General features: G+C 43.8%; 1 protein-coding gene across 1 annotated transcript in view; it reads left to right on the top strand.

Moving 5' to 3' along the window:
- The window catches only part of MRPL15 (mitochondrial ribosomal protein L15), a 45,898-nt gene extending 28,432 nt beyond the window's left edge, over positions 1–17,466 (top strand). Inside the window, exons 4-5 of the mRNA XM_078687304.1 lie at positions 4,722–4,845; positions 16,564–17,466. Of these exons, the coding sequence (XP_078543430.1) occupies positions 4,722–4,845; positions 16,564–16,901 (462 nt within the window). The 3' untranslated portion in view covers positions 16,902–17,466. The remainder of the gene's footprint in view (positions 1–4,721; positions 4,846–16,563) is intronic.
- The last annotated feature ends 2,610 nt before the right edge of the window (positions 17,467–20,076 follow it).

Below are 20,076 nucleotides of genomic sequence, written 5' to 3'. Positions count from 1 at the left end.
AATCCTTTAATATAAAATGTTAATTGCTTTTGACTGCAGAACGATTGACCGATTACTGACGTTTTTAACAAGCATTAGCAAAGCAAATAGGTCTCAGCATTGCGTAAGCTATTGGTTTTGTCAATGTTTTTTAGCCATGTTGTATAGCAACATGGCTGCCGTTCAACATGGCTGAAAGTCAGGGGGGAAAAAACTCTGAGACCGCTATACAACATGGCTAAAAGACATTGACAAAGCAAATAGCTCTCCAATTGCAGAGACTTATTGGCTTTGCCAATGCTTGTTTTTTATTGAGTGAGGGCGAGGCTAGAGAGAACACAAAGGGAGGGTGTGTGGGTGGAGCCACGACTGACAACGGAGGATGTCACTGCCCCGAGAAGCAGTGGTGTTGCTATTGTACACCTAGCTCATCCAGCTAGCCGTGCCATGAGGAGGCTGACTTTGCAGATGTGCACTGCGTGAATTAATTCAATCATTTGCTTTAGAGATATATTTAATCATTTTAGTACAGTAATCCATTATTTAACAGACCCTCAAAATGTATTTCAGCCATTCAAGCATTAATCCAGGAATTTGTTTAATCATGCAATCAATAATTCGCTCGGATGTACATCAATTCACCCATCCATTTATGAAGTCAATAATTCACCAGTCCATTCAAGCTATTTTATCCTTGCATTCAATAAATCCCTTGTTCAGTCATGCATTTAACCATTCATTCATGCATTCAATAATTCTTCCAACCAAGTGAGATTGCTTGACATGTCTGGCCAATCTGCACAGGTAAACTGTCTAGTGAGGGCGAAGGCAGTGTTGCTCCATTCAGTAAAACAAGCAAGATATTAAAGGGCCATACACAGAGAAAAAAAACGTTTTGCCCGCTCCTGCCTTACTAATAATTAGCAAAAGTAGGCATTGTAGAATGTTAATTTGATGAGGTGAGCTGAGGGTTTTGAGACCTCATTCACTGGATGGGTACTTCCAAAGGCAGTCGCATTTTAAAAATGTTCATAAAGGTGGCAGCAAAGAAGTGGTTATGGTGGGACAATTAAATACAATTTTAATACTAATTTAAGGTAACGTGTTGTGGGGCCTCTCGCAGGTCATTTAGCCCAACCAGCTAAATTATACTGCAAGTATTTGCTAATCCTACATGTTATATCTACAGTATTTGTGCAGACCCATGGTTCTGGTGAAAGAGTGCTAATTTTAGAGTAGACTTTGACTTTTAAAGAGCTAATGCTCGGCACGCCAGGCCTGAAATGGTTATTTTGATAAGCCAACATAGGTCTGATCTATTGTGATAATTAACGACAAAGGCAGTACACCATACATATTCACTGTGAAATGGATATTTTGAAATCAGTAGGCATTTAAGGGTGGGTCGTTATTACAGTATAGTATTGTCTGTACACAGGTATTTTGTTACATGGAATCTCTCAGATTACGGTAGTAAACAAGGATTATGTTGTTGGTTAACCCCTTTGAAAAATCCTGAGGGTTTAACCTTTGCATAATGTTAATCATTGCTACCATTTTAGGAGGAAATCTTGTTTTTCCCAGTTTTAACTTAGTACATATTTGTAGTTTTTGTCTGTTGCATTTGTAAGAAAGCTTATGCTCAATACAGTAGGTATAAATTGGTTATTTTAACAAGTCAATGAGAAATGCTAGATATCTGATTGGTTCACTGGGAAAAGTTATGCTCGATTACATAAGTCTGGTCTGTTTATTATGAGGACCTGACTTTGCTATGGTTATTAGCCAGTGATAAAGTATACATGCCTGATTGGTTTGCTGTGTTCATTAAGACATTTTATTTCAAAAGTAGTAGGTCTGACTTATTTATCACTGAAAGCATATGTTAAAACAATAAGCCTTTTAGGGTGGATGTGTGGATTATTATGCTGTGATAAATCCCATATATACATATTTCGTTACATGTAATCTCACAGATTACCTTGGAGGTAAGACTTTTGGTGTTGGTTAGCCTCCTCTGATAAAACCTCATAGTAGAAGATTTGCACTGTGTGAACCGTGGTCAGTGTCACTTAGGAAGGTTGTCTATTTTTTTGCCAACTGATATATAGCAAAGCTTATGATGAATACATTAGGTCGGTACTGGTTATGGTAAAACACCAATGATAAAGGCTACAGACCTGATTGGTTAATTGCAAAACGTTTTCTCACATACTTTGATCAGCAATAGGTCAGCCCTCAACAGCCATTTGGCTCTGTTTGCCATTTGAAAGCCAACATTTTGCCTGCTCCCATGTGCACTGTATGCTGAAATTGAGTGTGTTGGTATGCCAGTCACTAGTTTTGTATTTTTTCATTTGATAGGTTTGCCATTTTATTATTTTCTCTTTTGTTTATTTTCTTTTAAATTGTTGCACGCAGAGTTCCCTGGCCAATTCTGATGGGCTCTTATTTACTGCTCATTTCCGCTGCAGTGCACTGCACCCCACGGGGCCATCGATTCTAAACTAGGCAGCTATCTTAAAGGGTATTGTCCATAGTGTAAAATTGTTTACTGTTCCAAGGTAACTGCCACATCTCGAAGCAACATGTCAGCCATCTTGGATTGGTACAGTAAGGTCACTATATAATATCATTCACTCTCATACTTTTGCGTTTTCCTAATTGCAGACACTTGACCGATGTGTCTGTTCAGGAACATTTTACTTTATGCTTCTTCTATTCTTTTAATTTATGTTGCACATGCTTGTTGAGTTTGTGTGGGTTTTATTGTGGCTGGTGAGTGGATGAATGTAAACATGAATCTGAGTTGATGATTGGATACTTAGTGCAGGGATGAGTAACAGAGTGCTTTTATGATGAGGTATCGAGTACCTAAGCGCTCTTGTAACTGAAGAGGCACTTTCGAATATAAGCCAGACCTATTGGAATTGCCAGTGTTTCTTAGGATTTTGTGCCATAAGAGTTGAGTTTATTTCGGGGTTTTATTTTCCGACTACTTCTAGCAAAACCTTAGCTAAGATTTTGTCACTGAGTATAGAGATTTATTCCACACATACTGAGTTTAAATGTTACCCAATAGCATGTCATTTGGACCAAGTGTACTAATAAACACATTAGCGTATTTGTTACAGCAGCACAAAGATCAGGCTTAATGTTATCAGCACCATACAGCTTAACTGATTTGATAAAACTTCTTCTTGTGGGTACCAAGGCACCAGCTTTATCTGTGTTAGGATTTAGCTCGTCAATAATGTTTGATTCCTATAGGGTTGATTTAAATGTCTTCACTTCTGACTATTCTTAGACGTACAAGAACAACAATGAAAGAGTGTTACTTGTTTGGAAAACACACAAGTAGTAGAGCACAAAGAAAAGACGACACCTATTTGGTGTCTCTAGAAAGCCCTCACTCACCGACCTGGTCGGTGACATGCTTCTTCATCGGGCCCCAAGGGGAGTGACCGAATGTCACCCCAGTGTGCTTCCAACGCCAGATTTACGAGACCCGGTTCAGAGGGATCGTGCAGGTTCACAGACGGGTGCCTGGCGTCGTGGGCGGTGTGCCAAATACCCCGTCACCCCCCTCCCGAGGTCTATGTAGTGATATTTTCTCACCTTTCAAGTGCATTTTAATTTTTGAGCCTCTAATCCAGAGACCAGTAGGGGTTCTCACCACCGATATTTTATGTGTGGCCCCCCTTACCATTTGCACTTTTTCAGACGACTTTTAACTTTCACGTACCTTGGTAGGGTGGGCCTTAGCGTGTCCATACCGCCGGGGTTTATTTCACCATAGGTCCTGACGAATGCCAGGTTAATTACACCAACATAGGCAGAAACATGTTGACCATCACTTAAGAATACTGGCAACAGACCATTCAACTTAGTTGGTCTAGTTTGCCAACACATTTTTAATATGTCTTTATTGATCAGCCATTAAATCAATTTTTGATACAATACAGGCATTTTTAAACCCACCACGTCACTCTTTTTCACATAGTCTATCACTTAGCTTTCACATCTTCACATTACCCGCTCCGCAGTAAATCTGGCGTTGAAGCACACTGGGGTGACATTCGGTCACTCCCAGTGGGGCCCGATGATGAAGCATGTCACCGACCAGGTCAGTGAGTGAGGGCTTTCTAGACACACCAACTAGGTGTCGTCTTTTCTTTGTGCTCTACTACTTGTGTGTTTTCCAAACAAGTAACACTCTTTCATTGTTGTTCTTATAAGTCAAGTGGGGATAAAGAGTGTTGCTCCCTCCCTACCTCTCTCTTTGTTGATATATATTCTTAGACGTAGTCATTTAGGCAGCTTTAATCTGCCCACTTGGTGGCAGCGTTTACGTATAAAACCTATTGGTTAGTGATTTACAACTTTAATAAATACAGTCTTTAATGAACTCTGTCTATTCGATCTCCTGCAAGTGCTGGGAACATAACAATGCAGTATGTCTATGCAGTATCTTTTCAAGGTGACACCAGACCTCGACTTTGTTGTCGTGAATTATATAGATAACTTGGCTTAACATATGTTTGGAATTCAGTTGTGTTAATTCACAACTTGATTTCAAAAGAGTAGTGTCGCGTTCAGACATTTAATTCTGTTGCTTGCAAGTTGTTTGTGATCATTTATATTACGGGATCTGATTTTAAAGAAACGCTCTTTGCTAGGTAAATGAAGTTCTAAACTTTTTTTAATATCATTACTAACCTCCAGACTTCTAAAACTTTCAGGGAGCTGACATTTTTGCTGCAAAAGTTAACATTGAAGTGCAGTGGGCATCAGAGCTGGCCATTGCTGCGATAGAGAAAAATGGGGGTGTGATTACAACTTCATTCTATGATCCAAGATGCTTGGGTGAGTATATCATGCAAGATTTCATTGCAGAGTGCTTTGTGTGGAATGACAGTTTCAATATTTGACAGTATTCAGCAACGATAAAACGGTACTCCAGACTTCTAAAACTGCCAGAATACTGATAGTTTAGTTGCAAAAATTAACATTGAAGTGCAATGGGCATTAGAGCTGGCCATTGCTGCTATTAAGAACAAGAATCCGCTGGTACGTCTTTTTGACAGCTGCGTGCTTTGCAAATAGCTCATTCATTCATTTAAAACTTTTTTTTAAAATTGGCAAAAGCCAATCTGCCTCACTTTTGGGACCTATTGGCTTTGTCAGTGGTTCTAGACATGCTGTACAGCATCCCTTTAAAAAAATAACAAAATGCTTATGAGACAGCCGTCCATGTCACTTTTTAGGTGCACGCACAAAACATGCATTTGCCTACAAATTAATAATAAAAAAAATCCTTTTGTTTACCGACCCTAGTTGGATATGTATACAAAAATAAAGAAAAAAGTAGCAGAGACGAGGGTAAACAAATTGGAAGGGGGGGGCAACATAGAGCGAAGGGGTGAGGGGATACAAAATGGCGTAAGCAGCATGGAGGGAAGGAAGCAACAGGATGGTGAGGAGCAAAGCAAAAGAAGGGTGAAGCAATAGGAGCACAGGGGTGAAGAAAAATGGAGGGCACGCGCAGGGGAAAGGAACTCAGAGTGCAAAGGTAAGGAATGCAAACAAAAGAGCGAGTGCAATGTCAAGCTCGGTGGAGAACCACGCAGGTGTTGAAAGCGATGTAAAGGGAGTGTAACCACACAATGTTCTCACACACAGCAGTGTACGAAATGTGTTAGACCAGATGTAAAAATTCTATGATCCTAAACGTTTGGGTTAGTATGCTATGGAAGGCCTAATTACATGACACTTTCTGGGGAGAGTGTCAGTTAATATTATTGACAAAATAGTATGTGACCCCTCTAGGAGTCTTAAGAAAAGAAGCAAATCCAGCCACATCTGTTTGTGGAACAGAGAGCAGCAGCTCCTTTCAGCTGTATTCATCAGCCTGGGCAGAGGGACCATGATTTAGTGGAAGGGGTGAGGGAGGTTGAGTGTTAATAAAGGAAAGGTGTACCAGTTCCAGATCAGATGTCTCTACCTTTCACAGGTTCTCAGACTCTGCCCACGAGCAAAGGCTTGTTGTACTTTAAACGATCCTTCCAGCCTGCAGATGAAGAACATATATTCATGTGAATGAAATTAATCTCTTTAGTTATGAGATATTCTTAAGTCTTGATTACAGTCTGCCCTGCAATGTCCTTTACTCATTAACTTTCTTTCTACAGTTTACTACATCTCCTATGTATTGCTTTTTTTACAGATTTAAGTGCATTCATTCTTTTTGATTTATAATTCTGAAAGTTCCCCTGCCTTCTTTGCTCAGACTTTGACGTTCTAAAGCTAAAACGTAAATATATTGCAACTTGAGCACATGGATCTTGTGTAACATTCCTATTGGAACGCCGATGCTGTAAATCAAAAAAATCGGCCAAAACCTACTACAAGCGACATAGGATAGGTAAGCAGAAAGCTATAAAGCGAGCCAAAAAGGCTTCCAGTGGCCTACCACTTGCACAAGGCCCTAATCAGTCAGAGGAAATCTTCAAGGTCGGGAACTGTCCAACCCAGAAACTATAAAAACGCAACTTTTACGTGTATCAAACCTTGTGAAGACCACCCAAAGTTCTTCGAATCCATAATTTCATCATCAGTACTCCAGATGTGCCATTTTACTTTAAGATTGAACCTCTTACACTACTGTTTATTTGTTCATCTCTTTTAAACCTCTTGCATCAACTGAAGTCCTGAACCCGATTCTCAGCGTAAAAGTATCCTACTGTCCCTTGATCACTGCTCAGCTGCTTATCTCCAATCCCTCTTTTCTCTTCCTTGTCATGGATTATTCAACTAACATGATCAATGCCTCACTACTCTATTTAAACTATGAGAAGCACGATCACCAGACTCCTGTAGAAAACTCCATCCTTACACAACAAAATAGTGACCAGCTACCAGTTTATATCCAACGTCCCCTTTTATCAGCCAAATTGTGGAAAATGTGGTGATGAGCTAACTTTAAATATACATTGAACTTAGCCACATCCTTTGCAAATGTTCATTTGAATTCACATCAAAATGGGCACATCAGCCGCCTCAGTGGCCGTCCCAAAGTTAGTATTGCCTCAGTCAAATTGTTCACTTGCTTAATGAACTGCAGAGATCCTCAGAATTGTCTTCTTTTCAATAGCCATATTCTGCACTTGTCACAGCTTCCTGAACAGCATCAGATGACTTCTAATGTGCACAGATGGCACACAAATCAATGTCTGCTTAGCAAACATCCCAAAGAACCCAGCCATTGTCGCAGGGTTTCTGCTGGTAAGCAGAACTGTGCCTTAGTTTGACAGGACATCGGAATGTAGGGACTGAGACTCTCTGCAATGTCAGTATATGCAGGCCCAAATTCTGGCTAACTCACAGTCTCTCTCCTAACCTTCCTAAAGTAGCTGATGATTTTGGCAACCTAGAACATGACCCTCTAGTCTCCAAGGTAATCGTGGAAACAGATAATCACCTTTCATCTCTTACTCATGCGCGTGCCCTTGGAAAACAAAGAAAATAATACAAATTTACAATGCATTCTTTTAAACTATCCTAGTCTAATATGAAGCATATGTTCTCCGATAAGTAGGCAAATACAACCAAGCAACGTAATCAGCATTATTAGCAAGCTGTATACAATAAACAACCCCACCATGGCAAATTATCTGTCTATGGCTATTCTTACTGTGTAAGCAAAGGGATATATTTGTGATCCCTGAAATTAGCAATTGTTAGATCTGGGGGTCTCTGGTTGGCACAGGTATGCACTTGTGACAAACAGGGACCCTCTCCTCCAGTCGGGGCAAGGGAACTACTCCTTAAGAATAACCTCTGCTCACCCTTTAGGTTGCGCGGCGCGAGCAGATAAGGCTAATCCTCAGGGCGCTAAGTCAGTTAAGCATTTATGACCACATACAGGAATATCAAAGACCCACCACAAATGGACACCAGGCGTAAGTTATGTATCAAAAATACATAGACTTTATGTAAAAATATACTTCATATGCAGGTTTACTTACAAGACCATTATAACATTGGGAAATGAGGCCACAAGATTTAAAAAGGCAAAAGTTCTTTAGGGTTCTGGCAGCAAGGTATCTGGGGGTCGTTGCGCTACGCGCTGGTGATGCGACCCGTTGGTCAGTGTAAAACGGCAGGGAAAACGAACGTTGCGGACCTTGGATCCAATGCGAACTCCGGATCGAGTTCGAGTACACTGTACCTTGCTGTACGTGTCCGAGGCGTTTCAGGCGCAGCCACAGGTGAGGGCGAACACGGGACGGGGCCGGCGGTTCTCCGCGGAGCTGTCCGGCTCAGAGCCCCCTCGAGGTGAGCGGGACGATGAGGAGAGGTGCGGGCGGTCTGGGGCTTAAAGCGGCTCATGGGGCTAGGCGTCGTCAAGGCCTGCGGGGTGTACTCTTTGTGTACACTTGGGAATTCGTGGCGTACTCTTCTAGTACGCGGTGCTGTTGGTCAGGCCTTCGGGTATGCAGGGCTGGCGGCGTCCGGATACAGGCAGGCGTGGCACGGAGCGGCTAGTACGGCACGTACCAGCGGCTCTCTTCGTGCGGCGCGGCCTTTTGAGACTCGGGGGTGCGAAGCGGGGCGGCCAAGTACGTCTTGATAGACCGGGCCGTCCGGGGCTTGGGAACCGCACCAGAGTCGAATTCCGGCGGGAGGGGTGAGGCACACGGTGCGTACAGATGCGGGCGAGGTGACGGAGTGCGGGCGGCCCAGCGGTGTGTGGCGTGAGCGGCTCAGACTCGAGCGGGGCTCACGGACGGCAGGGGCAGCCAAGCACAGGGGTCACGGCCCAAAGAGGCGCACGGGGATCACAGCTCTGGCGAGGGAGGGACACAGCGGATCAGCAGCAGACGGGCGAAGGCAGGATGAGCCCAATGGTCCTGGGGCTCAGTTCAGGGGACCAGCTCACTTTCAGGCCCTTGGAGATCGTTCAGGCACAAGTTCTACAAAGTCCTTTCTGGTCTTTTCCTCTCCTTTCTCAGCTAGGCACCAACTGCAGGCCAGTCCCCCAGGTCAGGGACAGTCTTTCCTCCTTCAGCTTCTCCTGGTCCTTCTTGTCGGGCAGAGGTTCTTCGTGGTTAAAACAGGATCTAATGTTTAGGAGCAGGGCTCCTACTTTTATACACAGTTTCTTTTGTCTTTCAGGCCAGAGGGGCTGAGCCTGGTTTAACCCAGTTTTGGAGCACTTTGTTTACAGGAAGCTGCCTTCTTCTTTCAGGGTGCAGGGCAGAAACATCAGACGCTCTGCAGGAGGTGGAGCCAGCATTGTGGTGGCAGAGCACAGCCCTATTCAGAATCAAGGGGCACTCCTCCCACCTATCCTGGGGGTAATCTCTCTATTCACCACCTGGCAGCCCAAACTGTCTCCTGGAATTCCCCACCCCTTTCACTCACAGAAACTAGACAGCAGATACACATCCTAGCAGAGGCGGGCTGAAATGGTCAGGCAAGCAAATGCGAACTTTCTCAAAGTAGCATTTGCAAACACCTGATATTAAAATAAACTTTACTAAAAGAAGTATTTTATTATTCTGAGTTCAGGCATACTAAACTATAAGAACAGGTAGCCTTACAATAGTGAAAAACGAAAATGGCTGTAATTCACTATTAGGACATGCCACACACATCAGGGCTTGTCCTACCATTAGCTTACAATGCACCCTGCCCTTGAGCCTACCTTAGGGGTGACTCCCATGAAGTAAAGGGAAGGTTTAGGGCTGGCAAGTGGGTGCACTTGCCCAGCCAGCATGACCGTACCAGACTGCATGCAGGTTCTGCAATGGTAGACCTTAGACACATTTTACTAGGCCGCTTCTGTGGGTGGCACAACCAGTGCTGCAGGCCCGCCAGCAGCATTTGGATTTACAAGCCCTGACACTCCTGGTGCACTTTACTGGAAACTGACAGTAAACCAAATAAGCCAATCATGGAAACCAATCAATGTATACACTTTTCATAGGGAGCACTTGCACTGTGGCACTGGTTGGCAGTGGCACATTGCCCTGAGCAGCTAACACCAGCAAACCACATGAGGAACATCAGCAAAAAGTGGAAGGGAGGCTCCCGCCAAGGTGACAGGTCTAAGAGCAATGGACCCCATGCCTGGTGTGATTGTTAAGTGGTCCGCATCATGAGTGTAAACTCCATTTACACAAGGCTGTCTGTGCTTTTGTTACAGGACAGGTCTCTTTGCTGGAAGACACCGTTTATATGATAAAAATACTGTGTTGGAAAGCTGCATGTTATGCCTAAAACGTTAGGAGTTGTTGCTGACTAGGGAAGGAAAACTGTTCATTAAGGTATTTATGCTTGTCAACCTTGTTCAAAATGTGCAGACTGACTCCAGAGAAGAATCGATGAATAACAAAGCACCATTGTTATATCTGTCATCTTTAGGGTAGTCGTTCCCCCAACATTCTGCCTCCATTTGTGCTGATTCTTTTTGGTGGCCTTAGGACTCTGAGCACTTTACCACTGCTGACCAGTGCTAAAGTGCATGCGCTTCTCCCCTAAACATGATGATATTGGTGAATACCTGATTTGCATATTTGTTGCACTAGGTCCCTTGTAAAGTGGTTTACCATATGACCAGGGCATGTACTTCAAATGCTACTAGTGGGTCTGCCACACCATCACTGACCGGAGGGTGCTAGGAGTGCCGCAGCTTTTCCGCGCTGCATCTACGGGGACAGCCAGCCCTCCTGCTTTCCAGCCGCCTGCCACCATCTGGACATCGTGGCACGGCGGACTACACTTCCCAGCGGCCCACGCGACCGGAAGTCGCGCACGCCCTGTCCCGCCCCCGGCGGTGCTCTTAAGTCCAGCGAGTGCCCCGGGGGAGCGGGTGGGACACCATCACTGACCGGAGGGTGCTAGGAGCGCCGCAGCTTTTCCGCGCTGCATCTACGGGGACAGCCAGCCTTCCTGCTTTCCAGCCGCCTGCCACCATCTGGACATCGTGGCACGGCGGACTACACTTCCCAGCGGCCCACGCGACCGGAAGTCGCGCACGCCCTGTCCTGCCCACGGAGGTGCCCTTAAGTCCAGCGAGTGCCTCGGGGGAGCGGGGGACACACCATCACTGACCGGAGGGTGGTAGGAGCGTCGCAGCTTTTCCGCGCTGCATCTACGGGGACAGCCAGCCCTCCTGCTTTCCAGCCGCCTGCCACCATCTGGACATCGTGGCACAGCGGACTACACTTCCCAGCGGCCCACGCGACCGGAAGTCGCGCACGCCCTGTCCCGCCCCCGGAGGTGCTCTTAAGTCCAGCGAGTGCCCCCGCGTCACGGGACGCGCGCGGGCGGCGCCGGGCTGAGCCCGGGCAGAGGGCGGGCCGTCTGTGGCCGTCAGAGGAGGTCGGGTTGGGCAACCTCTCTTGGTTTTGCGGGACTAAGGATACGACCCAAGGTACACGCACCTAGAGACTACCTACGAACTCTTTTGGTTTCTTTAAAGGGACAAAATACTGGTAATTAAGATACCCACCTGACTATTTCACTGTGTATTGCTCAATAGTCAGTTGCACCATGTCTTCTAAAGGGGCCGCCAAACAAGTTTTGTCTCAGAACGGTTCAATCAAGGGGACTTTGGACCACTATCTAACCAGGGTATCATCGGCAATCGAGAGAGTAGAACATAGTCTTGCCACAGAAATTTCACCCAGTATACAATCCCCCACGATGCCAACAGATTTAGCTAACTCCTCCTTAATGAGGGAACTAAATGAAATCTGTAACAGCAGGTACATCTTAATAGATCAGGAAAAGGAGCAATCTGGTGCTCCGGCAAGCCCCATGGAGAATAGAAACCCCCAGTTTAGTGCATCACCTCAATTAAATAAAAGTCCTCTTGAACCCTACCTCCCAATAACAGACATAGTTAACAATCAACCGATAGTACTCCCTCAGGTCCCTCTTGCCAACAGAGAGCGTAAAGGTGCGGAAGATATAGGGAGGCTAGCGAAACAACAGAAAATAAACTCAAGTCCCCCACTGGTCATTGCCACCACTCCAGAAATATCTAAGGCATGTCTAACATTGGAGACTCCTGTATCTATTTTACCATCCAAACTATTGGCCCAGCTTGAAGAACTGGTTAAAACCTTAATATCCCCGCTGATAGTAAGGATGGATAGAATAGGGGAAAAGGTCACGATGATAGAAGAATCCATCAAGGCAAACATGCGTACAAATAGAATGTCTGGGCACAAGCAAACTCAGAACTTAGCTGCCTCCAATATGCCTAGCAAAATGGCCCAATACCGACCAGTCGCTACTAGATTATTAGCTTCAAAAGCCAAGGAAGTACCCAAAGAATCACCAAAAGTACTGAGTTCTGCTCCTAGAGCAGGACTGATTAACGTAGCTGAGGGGTCTTTTGCTAATCAGGGTAATATGCAAAGAAAAATGAATTGTATAAACTTACCTCCAGAGGCAGCACCCTTTGTGTGTGTCCTTTCGGGAGTGCCCGAGCTTACAATCGGGAAAGTTGAAGGTTATCAGGACCTTAAAAACAAGGTATCATTTTGGTTAACCAAAAATAGACCCCTTCCACCAAATATTGATGGTAGTATCCTAAATGTTAGAAGGGTGGGGTGGGTAGGATCCCGTCCCAAGGACTTAGCTGGAGACCTGGTAATTGTAAATTTCAGGGATAACCAGGTCGTCCCATTTCTTCGTAGGTGGAAGCCACAAACAGGAGACGGGCCAATAGCAACAAGGGAACTGTGCGATTTCTATCCCAGAATCGCTCATCCGCCACCCTCAAGATGGAGTGTAGAGGAAAACTACTTGAAGTGTGGGAGAGGTCCCGTACCGAGCAGTTACAGGATACCTACCTTCAACCGTTATGACTTACTCTATGGCGTACACAGGCTGAACTGTTAGGATAAGGATATCGTCCCAATTACCGTCCATAAAGCACAGACACTTTTTCCCATATGAAGTACTTTATGGCGATGCCAAATCCAATGAATTCGAATTCTAACTGATGTTGCCAAGTGTTTTTTTTGTTGTTGTTTTTTTTATAGATCAAGCATAGCTTCACATGCCTTTTTATACTTTTTATTGTTTTTAAATTGTTAAATCTCTTTTGTTGGATCGACTTCTTATTGTTTGTTCACAAGGAAACCTGATTTGGATAGGGAATTATGTGTAAAACTATGTTGTATATGAAATTTTATGCTGTTTGCTTTTTATGGTTATTAATTTTAACTGAATAAAGTACTTAAGTAAGTAAGGGTCTGCCACACTCATTCTGCCACCCATACAAGTAGCCTTTAAAAACCTGCCTCAGGCATGCCACTGAAGTGCCTGTGTGAGATGTTTACTGACACTTCGACTTGGCTTTTAAAACCACGTGCCTAGTCTCATACTCCCCTTTTATTACATGTACCTCACCCCTAAGGTATGCCCTAGGTATCCCTAGGGGCAGGGTGCTATGTAAGTACAAGGTAGAACATGTACCTTTATGTCTTACAAGTCCTGGTAATGACAAACAGCCTATTTCGTTTGTCTCTGCTGCGGCCTACCCTTCTCAATGCCAGTATTGGGAATTCCATAATGCACTTTTAAGGTGTAATTCCTGGTCATAGAGGAGTAGCTTTTTTGTGTTTAATATGTTTGGAATAGTAATGATAAATCCTCCTTACTGGTGAAGTTGGATTTAACATTACTATTTTAGCAATGCCACTGTTAGAAAAGAGGTCATTTCTCTATACTTACTGCTCTTTGTGCCCGACAGCCTGTCTCCAATACTCGTCTGGGATGGGTGTCATATACACTTTGTGCATTCCCTCTAGACGGCCGCAAACACAGGAAGGTGAGGTTCGTCTGCATTCTGAGCACTCATTTGCATTTCTGATGGGTCTTCCTGAGCAGGGAGGAATCTAAGGGGATGACTCACTTCAATGAGTAGTGTCCTGTCCCCGCACAAAGGAGTGACTACCCCTGCACAGGTAGCCTGGCAGACAGGACTGAATTGAAAGGGATCCTTGTGCACTTTAGAGTGCTGCTTTGAAGTCACTCCCTTCGGCAAAGGCACTTGCTGGGTCTCCGAGCCCCTAAAATCGGACATTTCTGGATCTGGATTGTGAAAAGCACTGCTGTGCTGCTTGAAGGACTCAACTGGACTACTTTTCGGAAAGGACAGATTTTCTGCTTGTGGCTGCTGCTCCCTGACTCTGCTGGAAGGACTCTGCATTCCCTTCAAGTGATCGCCAAGGGCTTGCTGGCTTGCTTTCTGTTTTCTGAAGTCTCAGGGACACACAAGATTATCTGCAATTCTGCTGGTGCTGCTGGCCTCTTCCTTCTTTGAGTCCTACCTTTGTTTTAGGTGCCCCTTCCAAGTTCGGGGCCTCTGAAGTGGGTTCTGCAACTAATTTCTGCAAAAACCGACTCATTGCATCTACTGTGTGAAATTCTGCTGCATCACCCTTTGACGTTGATGCAAAGACTGCCCAGCCACAGCAGATCCACAGCCTGCATGACTCAAGGATGATGCTTAGCGCTGCTTCAACTTCACTTCAACGGAGCTTGACGATGCCTTGCGCCCCCCCTTGACGTGACTCGACGACGATGCAGCAGGTTCTGTCTGGGTCCTGCAGCTGGCCTGTGTTGATCAGTTCTCAAGTAATCTTTTGACCGCTAGTGACTTCTGAGGCCTATTTTTGCATTTAATCTTTAAACATTCATATCTCTACTTCATGGATTTTTGTTGTTTTGGTCTTATTTTGCTCGGATAAATATTCTCTATTTTCAAAACTTATGTGTAGTCTTTTTGTTGTGTGTTTTGCACAAATACTTTACACATTGCCTCTTCAGATATGCCTGACTGCTCTGTGCCAAGCTACCAAAGGCTGAACACAGGTTATCTTTTAGTGTGTATGTAGTATACCCTGACTAGAATGGTGGTTCCTGCCTCGCCTGGGGTCTTTCCCGTTTCTAACAAACACCTACAGCGTATTCCTAAAAACAATGATATGAAAACAAATGTGTTCTGTGTGGCTGTGCAAAACAAAGGCAGCCTAAAATATCTTAATACGCTAAACTAAGAGAGAGCCAGCGCGAGCCCAGAAGGGACATTACTACACCATTATCTCCACATGCTTGGAGACTGTATTTCCCTGGCTGAGAGAGGGCTTCTTGTGCATGACTATGGTGAAGTCAAAAATTTTAGTAAGCAGAGACTTCATTAGCGGACCCTTAGTTCTTGGAACATAAAATCTGCCCCACAAGTCTTTATCATGACAAAGGGAGTCAGCAAGTTTCCACTTCTCCAGACTGGCCAAAGAGTTGAGCTGATGATGGCCCTCTGTCTTGCATGCCTTTTCTTTTGTAACATCTATTTTGGCATCTCAAAGTGTTTCAGATCACTGCTCCAAAGAATTCACATTCAGGCAGCCAGACTATACCTTTAACTCTATAAGCGGGACCACATCAAACCCACCCTAAAAGCTCTCCATTGGCTTCTAGATGATGTTGTGATTTACATTTAAACTGCTGTACACTGTCCACAAAGTATAGTGGCACAAATGCCTTGCTTACTTGAAGCAATGGGCATCTCATTGCCATCCTATCAGAGACCTGCCCAACCTGATTAGGCAATGAGCTTAAATTTAGCACACCATTAGGTTCAGCATTTTGAAATGCCATAAACACTAACTTTAATTATGAAGCTAGTTACAAGCATTTCAAGTAACCGTTCTTAACCAAACGACTCAGACTTGCATGTAAAGGAACAGAACAAGACCAGGGAAGTGACCAATTAACATCTGACATGGTAATTCATCCTACTAGGTTAGACTCTGGTTTGTGTTACAAACCGGATGCTGTATTTGTCATCATTTGCAGCGCTCTTAACTGAAAGGTAACCAGGAGAGCTTTAAAAAAAAGTCCTCAATAAGTAAAAAAGTGTGAGCACTTTTTTAATCGCTATTGACATTGGAATAAAAAAGTTTCAAAACAGGGCTACAACACTACTGGACATAAAGGGGCAATTTCACAAACCTTCTAAAGAAGTGAATAACTTGTTTATTGGATGTTTATTTCTAATAGTTGAAACAAACATCCCAACTCACAGAAATCTACATTGGTTGTAGATTTCAGTGATTGCATCCTATCCACTACATTTATTCCTCTAATGTAAGTTTTAATATGTATTTTACTTTTGTTCCTGTCTTCCAGGGACGGAATCCCCCCCATTGTCACTCCTACCACTTCTTCGGGAACAGCCTTGACCCTCCCGAACCCCAAACATATCACCATAGGAAATCTACTATTACAAGTAGATTTTCCACGGGACTAAATGTATCCTGTACGCTGTGATTTTAATACTCAATACCTGGGGTTTATGCCCGCAGTTAAATATGCATTCATTAGTTCATTTAGTTTTCCATATGAAGTAATGATCCGCTGGTTAGTCGGATAAAGTAATGTGTATATTAGTATCAACCACAATTGCACACTTTATTCCATGGTGTGTTTTAACTGGAACAGTTAAAATGTGTTTTTCTTTTGGATTTGTGTTGACTAGTTTGTATTCCTTTATTGCAGAGATTCTTTGCAAGCCAGTGCCATTTTTCGTGCAAGGGAAGCCAATACCGAAACGCATGCTGCCACCAGAAGACCTTGTTCGTTACTACACTGATGCTAACAACCGCGGCTACCTGGCTGATCCTGCAGCTATCCAAGAAGCCAGGCTTGCACTTGCAAGGAAGTACGGCTATGTTTTACCAGACATTACAAAAGATGAACGCTACAAAATGTTGAGCATGCGCAAAGACCCTCGTCAAATTTTCTTTGGCTTGGCTCCTGGATGGTTGGTAAATATGACTGAAAAGAAAATCCTTAAGCCAACAGATGAGCGATTAGTGGAGTACTACAGTTCATGAGCGTCGTCTACAGAGAAGACTTAAGAACTATGAATTCATCTAGATCTCAATGAATAAATGTCACCTTTTTGTATTTCTTTCAGTCCGCTAAGTAAAATATTAAATTTATGTTGAAGTGTAACCATTTTCTAGTCATTCCAATGTGAGAAAATTATACCAGTGCACAAAGGAGAGACACACTACAATATCTGATAGTGCTTTGTGATCATATTGCTGCTTTTATCAATATTTATGGTGAAAAACTTATGCAGCAACCAATGGTAACATAATGAATACACATATTTTATATGTTTAATGCAACATGATCAGTCATGCCTCTGGATAATTTTCTGTGCCCTCAATGGTTATTTTTACCTCCACACTCATCTCAGATTCGCATGGAAGAATATAGAAATGAAATATAGAGATGTTACTTTATGAATGAAAAAATGTGTAAAAAAAAAAATTTACATGCATTTATAATGAAAAAGGCTATTTTTGAATGTATTTTTTTTAAAACCGAAGTTCGTTCTTTTATGAAACATCTATTAAAATAACTTGATAGTGCATAAACATTATTCGAAAAGATGGCGTGGTGGTGCGGTACTTAAACCACATCAACTCTTCCTGCTCCCAGTTATGGGCCACTAGAATCCCCAAATCATTACTTGCATTAAAAATAAATCTTAAACTTTTCAGAAAAAAGGGATACTGTCCAGGTACCATAAATGAAATGAACCGACTATCCCCCAAAAAGAGATCCTTAAATTCAAATAAAAATAGGAGAACCTACTACCCTCCCACCATCAGCAGTGAACCTACCACTGCGTACTTGTGAAGAGCACTCGCAGTAATACACTCTCCACCTGTACTAGGTCCAGTCAGATTTGGTTGGAAAACTTAGCTCAACCCAGAGAGCTATGACTCTGAACACTCGGGGTTTGCCAAAGAAACAAGTGTAAATCATTAAGAAGTACTAAAACAGCAGAATATAACAAACAAGACTCAATAAAAATCCAGTACCCATTTATGAAAATAGGTTATATTTTTATCTTCCAAATCATACCTCTGTGTCAAATATCCAAGGGAATTCTGGAGATTTTAATTTTTAAATGAACAATAAATCACAGCTTTTTAATTCAAAGAAATACATTGTTATAATGGACCACGCTCGTAGGGAAAATTTGAAAACTTTTATAAAGTTGTAAACTAATACTCCAGCCTACTTTGGGTGACCAACTACGGCAGGGGGGTGAGTCACAGGGGCCAAAGAAGCTTGGCTGGACACATACATCGCGGTCCAAGCAGTCTCCAGTCCAGTCCAGTTCCAGACTCCGTCTGAGAAATCCATAGACAATAGTGTAGTGGTCCTGATGCATAGGATACACAATGCTGAAGATGTTTTTCTGGTGACATGGAGTCGGGGCGTGGGGGGGTTCTTGGGGCGGCTATTAAGTCTACAAACACAATGAGGAGACTTTGACTACAGGGGCCGATGTCCCTCTAAATCCATCCAAAAAACACTTTTAAGTGGCCTACTTGTTTCCAGTTACAGTGAAACCAGCAGTTCCCTTTAACTGTTGGTAACTTCCTTTTTGGGCGACTAAAGTGGATTCTGACGAGTCTTCTGGGTCCAGCGGTCTCAGATGCAGCTTATATGGGTTGAGTCTCGGTCTCCCAGGCTGCACTTTGGCTGTCAGCGGCGGTCAGGCGTTCTTAGGTCCCAACTCTCCAAGTCAGGCTCCTTCAACTTTCCTCTAAAGCTGTAACTGGAAGTCAGCCAGCTGACTCTTGGAGTCTCTTCTTCTGTCTGAGGTTTGAGGGCGCTTTTTCTCAAGCAGGGTACCACAAGCAGTCTTCTACTTGCTAGCTCAAGGAGCTGCAGCTGAAGTCTAGCCTTGGTGCAGCCTGTCTTTATTAGGTCTAATGAACAGCAGGGCAGTTCTTCTATTCACTCTTCAGTACAGATGTGACCAGAGGCCTGGGCCCAGGACTGCCACTTTAATGGCCAGTGTGTGTCCTTTTTTTGGCCAATTTGGGTGGAGACTACTAGCCAATGGGCTACCTGTACCACTCCCACCTAATGACTTCCTGTGTAGTGTAGCATCTTGCTATAGCAGAATACACTATTCTACCCATTCCAAACAGACAGAACCCATCTCTTGATCTGTGAAGCCCTTACCCCACACCAGAACTGTGGCTACCTGGGGGCTACACGCCCACGGAAAAAAAGTTTCACTACTGCTTCCCCATTTTTTTCCTCCACTCCAACCTGTCAGCAAGAGCAAAAGAGTAGTAGCTCTTGTGTGTGTCCACCATTTGCCCTACGAAGGCGGCTTTCCCTTTGAAGCTCACCTTATGGGCTCACAACCTGTTTGGCCTTCCTGCCAGGCAGAAGCCACTACTCTTCCAATGGCAGGCCCTTTGTGTTCCTTCCTGATAGTCGTTTACACCTCCTCCCAAAAGTGCAAAAGCTGTCTTATGGCCAGCAACCATAAATGGTCACTTGAAAACTTTAGGAAAAAAAGTTGCCGCTTACTTAAGTTGCCACTTGTGCAACAGTTCCATTAAATTTAACTTGAGCATCAAGTCTGGTTTAATGGAATAATACTTGTTACCTTGAAGTATCCTATTCAGTAGCCCCATTCAGAACTGAGCATTGCTGAGCTGTCGGCATGTAACCCTGTAATCGCTATTGGGGCTACTAGCCTTTCCACAGTAGAAACGGCAATGCAGGGTTTTTACACTCAAGACATGTAAGTTAAGTAAGGACTACATGTCCAACTGTTTAATATAATGTACTCGGCCTTTAGGGCTCAGTAGGCTTGCCTTAGGGGTGACCTATAATTATTAAAAAGGAAAGATTGCTTTTCCATTACTTTCAATGGCACAGTTGAGTTAGCAGTTGAAAACTGCTCTGCCAGTCAGCATTGTTGGACTGAGAGCCAACTTTGCTTTGTTACACTTGTTGTGGCACAGTAAGTGCTTCAGTCCAGGAGATGCACTTTAATTTATAGGCCTCGGGTACCCCAGGTACCATATACTAGGGACTTATCAGTAAGATGAAAGTAAGATAACGTATGCCAATTGTGGGTGAACTAATCCACCATATACTTTTTTAAGGGTTAAAGCACAGGCATGGAGTACTGTTTAGCAGGCCTCAGTGCACCTTCAGAGCTGAAAAACCATTTGCCAA

This window comes from Lissotriton helveticus, chromosome 4_1 (assembly GCF_964261635.1).
Source record: "Lissotriton helveticus chromosome 4_1, aLisHel1.1, whole genome shotgun sequence".
Taxonomy (NCBI): domain Eukaryota; kingdom Metazoa; phylum Chordata; class Amphibia; order Caudata; family Salamandridae; genus Lissotriton; species Lissotriton helveticus.
Note: the sequence above shows the minus strand (reverse complement) of the source record. Positions and strands in the feature narration are given on the sequence as shown.